The 15,059-nt window shown below is 44.3% G+C and overlaps 1 protein-coding gene across 1 annotated transcript in view; it reads left to right on the top strand.

The window, feature by feature from the left end:
- The window catches only part of LOC147596754 (potassium/sodium hyperpolarization-activated cyclic nucleotide-gated channel 1-like), an 85,314-nt gene extending 74,031 nt beyond the window's left edge, over positions 1-11,283 (top strand). Inside the window, 3 exon segments of the mRNA XM_086769635.1 lie at positions 1,645-1,655; positions 10,462-10,987; positions 10,989-11,283. Of these exon segments, the coding sequence (XP_086625761.1) occupies positions 1,645-1,655; positions 10,462-10,987; positions 10,989-11,283 (832 nt within the window).
- The last annotated feature ends 3,776 nt before the right edge of the window (positions 11,284-15,059 follow it).

Genomic DNA, 15,059 nt, shown 5'->3' with positions numbered 1-15,059 from the left:
GGTTTGGGGCGCCAGAGGGGACTCGCTGACCGATAGAGCGGCCGCTAGCGATCTTGGGGGTAGATCGAGCGAGTCCGAGGTAACCGCTGCATCCCATTGCTGGGAGCCAGGATGGACCTGCTGATGATCGGTACATGAGAAGCAGGAGAAGGGTAAGCGGGCCTCTTTAACCCGGATTTGGAGATAGTTTAACATCAGTAGGTGAGTTTGTTCTTGCAACCATTTTGCAGCTGCTTTAAAAGGCTGGTATGAATGAGGGATCCCTGTGCTGTATGGTTAAGAGAGTGTGGTTGAGTGATTGATTGTAAGTGTGGTGTGGAGGAGTGAAATAGTTTGTCTAAATTTGAATCATTCATTGAGACCCTCTCACAGAGGAAATATAAAATGGGTAACACTCAAGGGGGAATATTAAGGAAAAGCCCCCTGGGCTGCGTACTCGCCCACTGGAAAGATATTGTCGGGGGTGGAGGTACGGAAAGTAAAAAGACTCTTATTAAATATTGCAATCAGTGGTGGCCACTGTATAAGTTAGAGGATGAAGTCAAGTGGCCGTTCAATGGAACGTTGGATTACAATACTTTGTTGCAGCTTATGTTGTTTCTTAGAAGAGAAGGGAAATGGGACGAGGTGTCGTATGCAGATATGTTTTTTACCCTACGAAATCACCCAGAGTGGCAAAGGGACTGTGGGATGATATCCCCGCAGGATCCTATGGTACTCGCACTCGAACGGGAGAACAAGGAGGGTGGGGGCAGGTTAAAAAGGTGCTGTTCATCATGCAGCATTGGGCAGAGGTGTACGAAAGCAGATAAAGTACGCCAGGTTCCAGAACAAGATTTAAGTGATTTGTTTAAACCTCCCCCCCGATCACAGGACCAGGACGCAGACTCGGAAGGGACATCGAATCCCCCTGATAGCCCTGTATCTTCCCGTACTAGACAGAAATCTGCTCCGACAATCTTACAAGCACCCCTCCGGGAGGCGGTGGGGCCGGATGGCGGAACAATGTTAATTAAAGTACCCTTCTCCACCGCTGACTTGGGAGAGTGGAGAAAAATTGCTAAAGATTACAGAAGCGATCCGGTAAGTGTGGCTAAACATTTCCAGTTCATTGTAAAACAACATAATCCGGACTGGAAAGACATACAACTGCTATTAGAATACATGACTGAAACGGAGAAGCAGTTGATTTTAAAAACGGCAGGAAATCTAGCCGAGGATTATTATAAAGTTACCGGGGGAGATGTTAAGGAGCACTTCCCCCTCCAGGACCCGAAATGGGAGGTAAACAGGTCAGTACATATGGAAAGATTGCAGGAATATCAGGAGTGGATTTCGAAGGGGATGGAACGGGCAATCCCTAAGACTATAAACTGGTCAGCCTTATATGCAATTAAACAAGGTCCTTCCGAGTCTCCATCTGAATTCCTGGATCGACTGAGGGATGTGATGCGTCGTAGCACGCCGCTGGACCCGGGGTCTGAGGTAGGGATACAGCAACTAGTTTCTCTGTTCCTGGGTCAGTCTACGGGGGACATAAGACGAAAGCTTCAAAAGTTGCGTCCTGCGGAAAGCAGGAATTTAGAGATATTGCTGGATGAGGCTTGGAGAGTGTTCAGTAATAGAGAAGAAGGGTATCGGCAGGGACAAAGAAGGTTGGTGGCTGTTGTTCAGGGAGATGGGGAGTGGAGAGGTAGGCGAAATCAGCCTCGGTTGGGGTTGGAAAAGGATCAGTGTGCAATGTGCAAGGGCTTTGGCCACTGGAAAAAGGAATGCCCAAGGAACAAGAAAGAAGGCCGGAGGATCCCGGCGAATGCGAGGATAGCTAATGTGATAGAAGACTGACGGGAACCTGGGGAGTCTACCCTAGCGGATCCACTGGTTATAATTAAGCTAGGGGAAAAACAACAACAAGTAGAATTCTTAGTAGATACAGGGGCAACATATTCGGTTCTGAATCAAGCGTTGATGCCCCTGGGAAATGATTATGTCATGGTAAAAGGAGCGACTGGCCAAAGTGAAAAGGCATATTTTTGTAAGCCTCTAAAATACAAATTGGGAAAACAATGGGGTATCCACAAATTTTTATATATGCCCAACTCCCCGAAAGCACTTTTGGGGAGAGATCTATTGGAACAATTGGGAGCAAAAATTATATTTGAAAAAGGAGAAATTACTCTGGAGGTAAAAGATCAGCAATATATTCAGATATTGAGTCTAACCTTAACCAGTCTCCCCTCAGAAGGAAAAATTAGTGAGGAAATCCTAAACCAAGTGTACCCGGGGGTATGGGCTACTGATGTACCTGGAAGGGCGAAAAGTGCTCCACCTGTTGAAGTTAAGGTTAAGGAAGGCCGACGACCGGTAAGAATTAAACAATATCCCCTAAAGAAGGAAGACAGAGAAGGAATCCGGCCGGTGATAGAAAAATTTCTACAGTTAGGACTATTAAAGGAGTGTGAGTCAGAATTCAATACCCCTATATTACCTGTTCGGAAACCCGATGGGTCATATAGGGTGGTCCAAGACTTACGGGCGGTGAATAAGATAACTGAGGACCTCTACCCAGTAGTGGCCAATCCATATACCCTGCTGACTGTGTTGACACCTGAACTAATTTGGTTTACTGTTTTAGATTTGAAGGATGCTTTCTTTTGCCTCCCTCTCCATGAAGCCAGTCAAAAATTGTTTGCGTTCGAATGGGAAAACCCTAAAAGTGGTCGGAAGACCCAGCTCACTTGGACGGTGTTGCCACAAGGATTTAAAAATAGTCCTACCATTTTTGGGAATCAGCTTGCAAAAGACTTGGAATCCTGGGAAACCCCATCTGGGGAAGGAAAATTGTTGCAGTATGTAGATGATATCCTGATTGCCACGAAAACAGAGGAAGACTGTATGGCATGGACGGTGAGTCTGTTGAATTTCTTGGGACTCCAGGGATACCGTGTCTCCAAGAAGAAAGCCCAGGTAATGCAACGTAAAGTGAATTATTTGGGCTATGAAATTAGTGCGGGGCAGAGAACTTTGGGACAGGCCCGCAAAGAGGCGATATGCCAGACTCAGAGACCTCAGACAGTAAAGGAGTTACGGACTTTTCTGGGAATGACCGGGTGGTGCCGATTGTGGATCTATAATTATGGACTGCTTGTTAAACCACTGTATGCTCTGACAGCTACTGAGCAGAAGCACCTTGAGTGGAACAAAGAGACCGAACGAGCCTTTGAGCTACTGAAAAAGGCGTTGATGTCGGCCCCGGCCTTAGGACTCCCAGATGTGAGTAAGCCGTTTCTTCTTTTCTCCCATGAGAAACAGGGTATTGCCCTGGGAATATTAGCACAAGATCTGGGTCCATATCGACGGGCAGTTGCCTATCTCTCTAAGCAGTTAGACGCCACTGCAAAGGGTTGGCCTGGATGCCTACGGGCGGTTGCAGCTGTGATACTGAACATACAGGAAGCCCGAAAGTTTACCCTGGGCCAGAAAATGACTGTTTTGGTGTCTCATACAGTATCAGCGGTACTGGAAGCAAAGGGTGGGCACTGGCTCTCTCCACAAAGGTTCCTGAGATATCAAGCTGTATTAGTAGAACAGGACGATGTGGAAATCGTGGTCACTAACATTGTCAACCCAGCTTCTTTTCTCAGTGGGAACGCAGGAGAACCAGTGCACCATGACTGTTTGGAAACCATCGAAGCAACATATGCAAGCCGCCCAGACCTGAAGGATAGCCCCATGGAAAATGGGGAAAACTGGTTCACAGACGGGAGCAGTTATGTCTTAAATGGCAATCGACATGCGGGATATGCCATCACTACCAGCCAGCAGGTAATAGAGTCAGGGCCTTTGCCCATGAACACCTCCGCACAGAAGGCAGAAATAATTGCCCTAACCCGAGCCCTGGAGTTGGCCCAGGGCAAAACTGTGAACATTTACACGGACTCAAAATATGCCTTCGGAGTTGTGCACGCACATGGAGCAATCTGGAAAGAAAGAGGACTATTGAACTCCCAGGGAAAAAATATCAAACATGCAGAAGAAATTTTGAAGCTACTAGAAGCTGTCCAGCTCCCTGAGAAAGTGGCAATTATGCATATTAAGGCACACCAGAGAGTGAGCTCCGATTTGGAGAAAGGGAATGAACTGGCGGACAGAGAGGCAAAACAAGTGGCCAAAATGAAGGTGAGAATAGAAGGGGCTCTAATTCCTGATAGGCAAATCTCTCTAGAAGGTAAGCCAGAATATACCAAGGAAGATCAGAAACTTATCACAGACTTGGAAGGGTCATATAATGAAGAGGGGTGGGCTTATACCCCACAGGGAAGACTAATTATTCCCTCTTGTTTACTGTGGCACTTGATACGGGAGGAACATAGAAAAAGGCATTGGGGAACAGAGGCTCTGTATAAACATTTGATAAGGGAAATCGTGGCTAGAAACTTATATACCACAGTGAGACAGGTGACTCAACAGTGTGACCTTTGCCTCCAGACTAATCCAAAAAATACTCCCAAACCAGAAATGGGCCAGATTGGGAAGGGCAATGGGCCTGGACAACAATGGCAGGTTGATTTTACAGAACTTCCAAGAAAAGGGGGGTATCGCTATTTGCTGGTATTAACTGATACCTTTTCAGGTTGGCCAGAAGCGTTCCCAACTAGGACAGCCAAGGCTCGGGAGGTAACTAAAGTATTGGTACAAGAGATAATACCACGTTTTGGGGTTCCAGCAACCATATCCTCTGATAGAGGACCACATTTTGTCTCAAAAATAGTGCAACAAATTAGCCACCATTTAGGTATAGATTGGCAACTTCATACCCCGTATCGCCCTCAGTCGAGTGGCCAAGTAGAGAAAATGAATCACTTAATCAAACAGCAAATTGTGAAATTGGGACAAGAAGCAAACTTAACGTGGCCTCAGTCACTCCCTTTAGCCCTTCTGCGTATACGAACGAGACCAAGGGCAAAGGAAGGACTGAGTCCCTTTGAAATTTTGTGTGGACGACCCTATGGAATACAGAGGGGAATGTCTACACAAGCTGGGGATGAAATTATGACTTCCTACATGGTGGCATTGGGCAAACAGCTCAATAAAATTGGAAAGCATGTAATTGGGACCCGGGGAAGAGGTCTAGATGAACCTGTGCATGATATACAACCTGGAGATTATGTATATGTAAAGTCTCTTGCAGAAAAAACCTTGGAACCACAGTGGGAAGGACCATACCAGGTACTCCTCACCTCCTTTACAGCAATCAAGATCAGAGAGCAGAATGCCTGGATACACCACACTAGGGTAAAAAAGGCACCACAAAAACTCTGGACTTCTGAAGTTCAGGGACCCCTAAAGCTTAAACTGAGAAGGTAGAATGTGGATTAAGGTTTGTGTAATCCTGGTAAATCTACAAATGATGAACATAGCTGACAGTAAAAGAATTTACTAATTTTCTAGAAAAGGGGGGACTGAGAGAAGGAGTTAAAGAAATCTTAATAGATATGGCATTGATTAATTATTGCTGTGCATCCTAAGGAATCAAGTTGATAAATAGTGCTTAATGTTTTGTTAACTACTTGCTTAATAATTTGCTAACCATTGTGCAAACTATTTGAAGCAGAAAGTCTTGCAATTCTTCACGAAAGACAGTTCCCGGTAAGGACTAGGGGGGTCGCTTCAAGAACCAGCTAAAACTGACCCTGCAGCTTGAATGAAAGCCAAGGGATAACTGAGTTTGCGCAAGAACAAAAGGTTACTAGCGGTGACGAAGAGGAGTCACCTGCCTTCATCCCCACGACCCCCGACGACCACCACCAGGAGGCACTGCGCAAGCCCAGACAGGAGGAGTTTATGAAAATGACCCCTTGGGACTAATTTTAATACGAAGCGGGGATAGGTCATGCATATGTATAGGCGTATTGTGAAACTTTATGTATATGTAACATTTGGTTGTATAAATTTAAAGTGAGTTGCCACGTAAGGCGCGCACGGTTTTGGTGGGACTACCCCCCTGTGCTGCCCAGCGCTGAATAAACATACCTACTTTACAATCTTACAGATTGTGGAGTCCGTTTTCCGCACGTCAAGCCGGTACAGCAGCGTCCCGTCGGGGGCGCGCACATCGTCGCTCGGCGCTGCTCCTGCTCCCACAGCCGGTGCCGGTGTGGCATTCAGCACCCACTCGTCCTGGCGCAGGCGGCGGCGCGGCGGGGGGCAGCCCCGGCCCCGCAGCACCCGCCGCAACACCTCGGGGCTGACGCTGAAGCCTCAGGCCAGGCGCTCTGGCGGCCACTCATCGGGCAGCTCCTGCCGCAGGAACCGCATCTACTCCATCGCCTGCCAGGTCAGCGTGCGCTCAGGGCCGCCGCACTCCCTGCCCAGCTCCCGCCGCAACAACGCCGCCATGGCCGGAGGACAGGGGTGTGTTTTATCTCGACAGGTGCAGGCCAGGGAAGGTTGGAGCAGAGACGGTTGGCACCTATTCACCCTGGTGGGGTTGATCCCGATTGTGGCTATTCTGACACCAGTGGTAACAACAGACTTCTGGGAGCAGTTCACATGTTACATCAACTCTACTCAGGTTGTACATGCACACAAGCCCCACTTCATGGCTTTACACTGTTAAGAATTTGGAGGAAAAATTATGAAGCTTCCATGTCTCATGTGGACAAGTTTGTTAAAGAATTGTTATCAAGTGATGCAATGAAAGACTATAACAGAGCTCGAGTTTACCTGGATGAGAATTATAAATCGCAAGAACATTTTACAGCTCTAGGAAGTTTTTACTTTCTTCATGAATCTTTGAAGGACAACTATCAGTTTGATTTCAAAGTTAGGAAGTATAAAAAGTTACCGGGAAAGAAATCTACTCAGATGCTTAAGAAAGTATACCCATGCTGGAAAAAAGAGAAGTTTCCGCAGGATTATTTTCCCTGAGTGCAAGTGATCCAGAAAAAGTTTCATTTGAACAAGATGGTGTATTATTGACTGTGCCTTTGACTTGGTAAACATTCATTTTTTCCATGATGCTTCCAATTTAATTGCTTGGGAAACAAGCCCATTGGTTTACTCAGGAATACGTCATAAGACTCTTGGCTATGTGAAATATGTTCACCTGATTCGTGTTAATGGGAGGCAATACTAGGGTTGCATGGTGAAATGTGACCCTCTTTGTATATGGAATCTTTAATTATCCTGTTTGTTCTTATATAGCCACAGGCTCAGGAGAAACAGGATGATATGTACATAGTTTTAAGCCCATTTTTTTTGTAAACTGTATATAAGTTTTGTTGTAAATGTATTTGAGTTATTGAGATGTGTTTGGCGGGATTCACTCCTGCCTTGGTAGTTTAACATAATTAGAGGTTTTACCTGCTGCAAGGTTATAAGAAGGACACTGAACAGTGGAGCGAGCAAAAGGTGGGAAAACTGGGCTGGGGGCTGATGGCCACAGGCACGTAAACAACTCCAAATATGGGATCAGCCGCTTCTGTACTTTTAGCTAATTAACATCTGTATAGTGGCTGGATACACACTCTTAGCCAATCAGCACCTGTCATGAACGGTGTGAGTAACCAATGGAATGTAGATTGTGAGCTCCAAAAAAAAAAAAAAAAAAAGGAGACAGGCAAGGTGGGGGAACTGGGAGAGGTTTTAAATACTGTAACTGTGAACAAAGGGGTGTGCGTCTTGGTGGAGCGGAGACTCCCGGCGCACCCAGCGCTGTTTGCTTGCCTCTATTCAATAAATTGGAAACTGTAATTGGAATTCTGTTTGGGACTAAAATAATTTATCACAGCTGTGTACTTAATAGAATTATAGATTAGTGGCTTGAGAAAGTTTCATATTTTGTTTTTGGAAATTTCAACTTTAGACTAGGATGATTTAGCATAGGGGGGGGGAATTGTTGGGTAACGTTAGCAAACAGGTGGATGTTGTTGGGTAACGTTAGCAAACAGGTAGGTGTTGCAAGGCAGAACTTACAGCCTAGCAACAAGGCTACGAGTGGGGATGGGTTGCATGTGCGCGGGAAGGGCTGCGAGCGGGGCCGCACGTACGCAGGAGGGGCAGTTCGCTCGCTAGGCGTGGATAGGTCCATGGGCGCAGGGGGCGGGTGCATTCGCGTGCGCAGCGGGTGTACGGGTATATAACACTGTGTTGCGCAGCATTAAATTGAAGGCTTAGCTTGACGGTATCCGTGTGATGCCTTGCTTTCCCCGGGGCGGGGCTCCGGTGCGTCCTGTGTTGGTTTGCTGGCAAGAGAGCCAAAAGACTTGACAGGATAGGTATTATTTTTTTCCATATTTGTAATTCTTAAAACCTTTCTACCTTTTGTTTTCCTTGAGTTGAAGGATAAAATGCCCAGATTAAATCCTTCTTAAAAGTTTCCTTTCTGTTACACTGCAGTAAATGTTCTGTTGATCTATAAAACATGTCTAGACAAGAAATTCTGAAAGTTCACTTTTAAATAATAAAAACCTTTGAATTTTAGAAAGCTCTCATAGTCCTCTGAGGATTATTTTTTATACTCTAATTGTCATTAGTATTATTTATTAATCCTGTATATTTCTTTTGCTGCCTTTATTGCAGTTTCATGAGCAGTGGATGACATTTTCCTACATAAATAGTTTACAGATGACATTCATAATATTGGGAAGAGTTGAAGCCTCTTAGCACTCACAAACCCCATGTTTGTTGAAGTGAATTAATCCTTTGCAGCAGGACTGTCGTTTTTCTCACAACATGGGCACTGCTAGCATTGATTGCTGCACACTGGCATTACTGAGATCATAGAATCATAGAATGGTTAGGGTTGGAAGGGACCTTCAAAGGTCATCTAGTCCAACCCCCCTGCAAGGAGCAGGGACATCCCTGACTAGGTCAGGTTGCTCAGAGCCTCATCCAGCCTGGCCTTGAACATTTCCAGGGATGGAGCCTCCACCACCTTTCTGGGCAACCTGTTCCAGTGTTCTATAACTCGCATCGTAAAAAATTTTTTCCTAATTTCCAATCTAAATCTACCCCCCTCTATTTTAAAACCATTACCTCTCGTCCTATTGCAACAGGCCCTACTAAACAGCCTATCCCCATCTTTCTTGTAGGCCCCCTTGAGATCTGCATGTAATCAGAAAAGCAGGCCAATGATATCGAAGTGGAAGGCAGAATTATATGGCAGATTATCAAAACAGGGTGTGTGAAGTCTGCTGTTGTGCATCCAGACATTCTGGACCTCTCTAATAGGACATACTAGATAAAATATATGGTCTTTGATCGGGACAAGTACACTCTGATCATCATTATTGACACTGGTTTTAAAATGCAACTATGCATTTAAAAATGTTTATCATGATTTGTAAGAAAACTTATTTTCTTTAACATAGCTAGAGTCAAGAAATTAAATACATGTAAACAAGTTTTAAATATTTAATACACCTGTTCTAATATTCTGCAGGTTGTGAACACTCAGTGCATACATTTATGCTTTCAGAACTTTTCAAACTCTTATAATTTGTCTGTCAAGACTCTCTGGAAATATAGTCCAACTCAAAGTAATATGTGCTTAAATAATATTAGTAGTAAAGTCCAGTCTACTCTTGGAGTAGTAATGCCGTCTGAAGTGCTGTGTTTACAATATGAAATCTACACAGGACAAAAGATAAAATATGAATTGTTTCATTGAAAAAAAGAAACAATTGAGTGCAATTGTGTTCCTGTGCATCTGATGACACAGAATAGTGTCTACATCTTGCAGACACTGAGAGCGATCAAGCAAACATCAGGACACGGTGTACAGCAGTCTTTATTGTATAAGCAGGTGTCACATTAGCCATGAGTTCATATTAATTCACAAATATTTAAAAAGATTATTTCTTGCAAGCTAGTGGTCACTGGTTACTAATGTCTAATAATTAGTTCCAGGGAATGTGCTAAATGGCAGATATATTTATAACTTATGTAACATTTTAGTGGAAATTAGAACCCTTTTGCAATGAGAGAGAAAGACGTTACACATGCAGAGCCTCATGCCTTATTCCACTCTGCTTTTCAGTAAATTACCACGGTTACATTTTTAGAATAATTATAGTAATAGCAATGCACTACAAGTGAAGAGACGTAGAAAGTTCAGGTGTCTTTGAGCTCAATGGTGTTACGAAAACCTGCCGTGCTGGTACAGAGAGAGGGGGAACTGGGTGTGCATGGAGGCCAGCTGTCAGGAGCTGCATGCCAGCATGAGTTGCTGTGATGGTGCCTGGAGAGGCTCAGCACCACTCTGCCATAAGGAACGAGCTCTTTGGTCTCTGGCTCCTGGGGAGATTGATGCGGTTCAGCCTATCACAGTGGGCTCACTGTCAAGCTGTGGCCAGTGCTCAGCCTGGTGTTTGCTCAGGCTTTTACAATGTCAATATAGCCCTCAGTGATGGTGGCTGAAATGCAAAGTCAGAGTGGGGATCTGCCCCCGCATGTCAGGCTTGCTAACTCTTCTGTCTCTCTGTAAAGGGAAGAAGGATCTCAACACCGGGGTTTTCAACAACCAGGAGAATGAGATCTTGAAGCAGATTGTGAATCACGACAGAGAGATGGTACAGACCATTGCCCCAGTGAGCTTCCAGCAGATGCCTGGGCTGAACTCCAGCACCCCCACCACCTCCACCACCACCTCATCATCATGCATCAGGATGCAGTGCCCTCCCATTTACACCGTGAACAACCTTTCTCACAGAAACCTGCACTCCACTTCTCCCAGCACGCAGACACCCCAGCAAGCCATCATCCTCTCGCCCTGTTCCTACACCACTGCCGTCTGCAGCCCACCCATACAGAGCCCTCTGGCCAGCCGAACTTTCCAGTACGTCTCCCTAACCACCTCACAGCTTGCTCTCATGCAGGAGCAGCTGCAGGCGCTTCAGCAGCCACCTGGTGCCATGCAGAAAAATGAGGTCCACAAGAGCACCCAGGCCCTCCACAGCACCAACCTGACCCAGGAGGTGCAGCCCCTCTGCCTCTCAGCCTTCCCTGTCCCATGAGATCTCCACCCTGATCACCAGGCCTCACCCCACCATGAGGGAGTCCCTCGCCTCTCTCCCACAGCCCACCCTCAGCCTCAGCATGCTCCCAGCCAGCTGGGCCACCATCCCCCAGCGTGTCTTGCTCTTCCGACAGATGTCCTCAGGAGCCATCCCCTCAAACCAGGGGGTCATGCTGCCCGCAGCCCCTCTGCAAAGGGATTCTTCCACAGTCTTAAGCACAGCAGTCAAGGGAGACAAACCATGGTTCACATCAAGCTTATGATCCCTGGTAACTGTGAGCAATGGACTTGTAATGAACTGAGAACCATCCCTAGAACTGTTTTAGCCTATTTCCTAATGTACCCCACCAGTCTACTATGAGAAAAATACTTTAGACAGCTTTGCCCTACATAACAAATGTAAAAATTCTATATATATACATTAAAAAATTATATTTTAAAAATTAGTTGAAAAACTTGTTTGAATTCGTCTTCCTTTCTTGCAACCATTAAATAAGCCTAAATTCAGCTGTAATATTATTTATTTTTAACATATTGACTTTAAAATTGATCTGACAGATTTCACTGTTTATGAGATTTGCTGTTTTCATGGGAAAATTGTTAACGCAACAACAAACTTCAAACAAGTATATAAAAAAATAAAAATGAATGTAACTAAAACATAACACTGACAGTAACATTCTGAAACCTTCATTATTTTATTTATTACATAAACATTGTTAATTTCTTGTGAATAATTTAGTTGTTATTTCCCATAGCATTTCATATTTTAGCACTTTCCATTCAGAATTAGATTGGAAAACAAATAAATTGCGAACACCTGCACTCAAAAGGCTGGCACTAGCACTCCTCTGGATAGATTGTAACCTCATCACATCAACCATTCTGTTGTTTCAGAAAACTGGGTGGACTTCAGTCTTCACATTGCTAAAGACTTTTACAAAGACTATAAATATTGCCATTGTAAATATCTTTTTAGACTCAAACAAAAATAGCTGCTGTATGGTGTACCATTGCAAGGTCTTTGTTTAGGAATTTAGGTTAAGCTCTTCACTTCAAAATTTACAGTTGTAAAATTTGTTAAAGCTAAGTGCAACACAACTATTGAATTGTAATGCAATGGCTTAAAACCTACTATGTTACTTTTACATGCAATGTTTTATGCAAAATTGTACGCCTGATCCTGCAAACTGCTTGTACTTCACCAATACCATCACTTTTCTTCTTGCCCTCAAAAGCATCTGAAAATATTCCATGCATGCTTTGGAAAAAAAAAAGACAATAAAAATAGGTTCAGTCAGCCATTTTAGGAAAAGACTTTACAGTATCTTAAAAAATAATAGCCATTCATTAACTGAGTCTACCTTAAAATTCCTATAATGCTGACTTTGAACCTCTGGTGTAAGTCTAGAAGTAAGGTTTTTCATTTAAAGGATTATTTGTAAACCACAGCTTGATTTAGGCTTTCAGGTGCTTTCTGTGTCTTCACTGTAGTTTTGTAATTGACTGTGGTGTTAATTTAAAAAAAAAAATATAGTATAGCATCAAGTCTGTCTGGAAATGCACAATTTGCTCTGTGTATATGCTAATTAAATGACTAGTATATCCTAAGGCATGTAGTGCCAAGCATAGCCCATAGATAGGAGGTTTATTATTTTTTATGTTTTCAAAACAGAAAGGAAATGGTGACAGAAAGCAGAATTAAAGTATACTGTTCTGTCAACATTTTGTTTTGTTTGCTCAAATCTTAATGTTAGGTTATCCACAAAAACATAATCATTAGTGCCTCATTTGTCACATTAAATAGAAATTGAAACTAAATGTGTCATAATTTAACTAATTGAAAAATCATAATTATGGATATAATACAAGCATATATTCTATTCCTTAAAACCCAGCTGACTCATGAAGGAAGTGAATGCAAAGGAGTTCTTCTTTTCCCATTTATGCTGATTTTAACAACGCATGAAAAAAACCAAACCACCAATATCACAAACTATGTAATGCAGTGAATCCAGATGTACTTGAGAGCCAATTAAATATTCTAAAGCTAACAGAGCTTGAAACCATGTTGCATATTACGCTGTCGTAGTTCAGCCCCGATCGGGACCAGACTACGCAGTCTCTCTCTCACTCCCCCCACCCTCCAAGAGAATAGGGAGAGATAATATAAGGAAAAAAGGCTCGAGGTTTGAGATAAAGACAGGGAGAAATCCTTAAAGTTACCGTTACAGGCAAAACAGACTTGACTTGGGAAAAACTATTCATTTATTACTACAAACAGCAGGATAATGAGACAGAGAACAAGATAACCTCCCTCCACCCCTCCCTCTTCCCAAGCTTAACATTATCTCTACTACCTTCCACCTCCCGAGCGGCACAGGGAGGAAGAGGGAATGGGGATTGCGGTCAGTTCATCACACGTTGTTTTATGCCGATGCTTCATGATCGGGGGAAGAACTCCTCACATTCCTCCCCTGCTCTGTTGTAGGGTCCCACCCATACGCCACAGTCCTTCGTAAAACTGCTCCGGCGTGGGTCATCTCTTCCACAGAGTGCAGTCTCTCCAGAACGGCTGTCCCAGCGGGCCCTCCACAGGCCACAGCCGCCTTCAGGCATCCACCTCCCCTGATGCAGAGTCCTTCATGGGCTGCAGGTGGATCTCTGCTCCTCCATGGACCTCCATGGGCTGCAGGGGGACAACCTGCTCCACCATGGTCTTCACCACAGGCTGCAGGGGAATCTTGGCCAGGAGCCGCATTACTCCTCCCCCTCCTTCTGAACTGACCTTGGCATCTGCAGCCGTTCCTCTCACAAGACAAGTTCTTCACAACAGGCTGGCAGACGCCTCTCAGAATCTCTTCACATCATCCAGCTCATCTCCTCTCCACTTCTTGCAGCCTGCGCCTCCCCCTCTGCGCCTCTGCCCCCGCTCAGCTTCTTCACATCTTCTCTTCTCTTCCTTTTTTTTTTTCTGTTTTCCCCTTCTTAAATACGTTATCGCAGAGGCGTTATCACGGGACATTCTGCTACCAATCGCCTTGGCCTTGGCCAGCAGCAGTTCCGCCCTAGGCCTGGCCAAGTCCACTGAACAAAGGGGAGCAACTTCTAGCAGTTTCCTACAGAAGCTACCACCTTAGGCCCCCCTCACTAAACAAAACCACAACATACGCCCTTTACTAAAGTGGTACTTTAGTACCACTAAGGTGCTGGAGCACCTTTCCTATGAGGACAGGCTGAGAGAGTTGGGGCTGTTCAGCCTGGAGAAGAGAAGGCTCCGGGGAGACCTTATAGCGGTCTTCCAGTACCTCAAGGGGGCCTACAAAAAAGATGGGGAAAGGCTGTTCAGTAGGGCCTGTTGTGATAGGACGAGGGGTAATGGTTTTAAAATAGGTAGATTTAGACTGGATATTAGGAAAAATTTTTTCACAATGAGGGTTGTAGAACACTGGAACAGGTTGCCCAGAGAGGTGGTGGAAGCCCCATCCCTGGAAATGTTCAAGGCCAGGCTGGATGAGGCTCTGAGCAACCTGACCTAGTCAGGGATGTCCCTGCTCCTTGCAGGGTGGTTGGACTAGATGACCTTTGAAGGTCCCTTCCAACCCTAACCATTCTATGATTCTATGATTCTAAATAAAAAATTTAAAAAACCTTCCAATTTTTGCTGACTCCTACTCACCAGTAAAAATCAATGTAATTAACCCATTAACATGCTGCTGCCATTAATCCAAGTGCCCTAAAGTATTATATGATGAAGCGTTTGTTTAAAAGTGTTTGGAACATTATGGATACGCTGCAAAGACCATTTATTTATCAGTACAATATCTCTTATCTTATTTTAATACTATCAAATTCTGTCAGTTAATTAAGATCATATACTGATCTTTCAAACTGTTTAAGGTTTACATTTGCTAGGAGAAACGGGGTTAGTAGCAAAATATTTTAAAAAACATTTTTATTTTTTTTTAAGCACTATGAAGAAATAGTAATTCACATGGTCTTTCAGTGAAGCCATAATTAATTTTTAATGAGTTTGTAA

This window comes from Chlamydotis macqueenii, chromosome W (genome assembly GCF_036417535.1).
Source record: "Chlamydotis macqueenii isolate bChlMac1 chromosome W, bChlMac1.mat, whole genome shotgun sequence".
In the NCBI taxonomy this organism is placed as follows: Eukaryota; Metazoa; Chordata; class Aves; order Otidiformes; family Otididae; genus Chlamydotis; species Chlamydotis macqueenii.
Note: the sequence above shows the minus strand (reverse complement) of the source record. Positions and strands in the feature narration are given on the sequence as shown.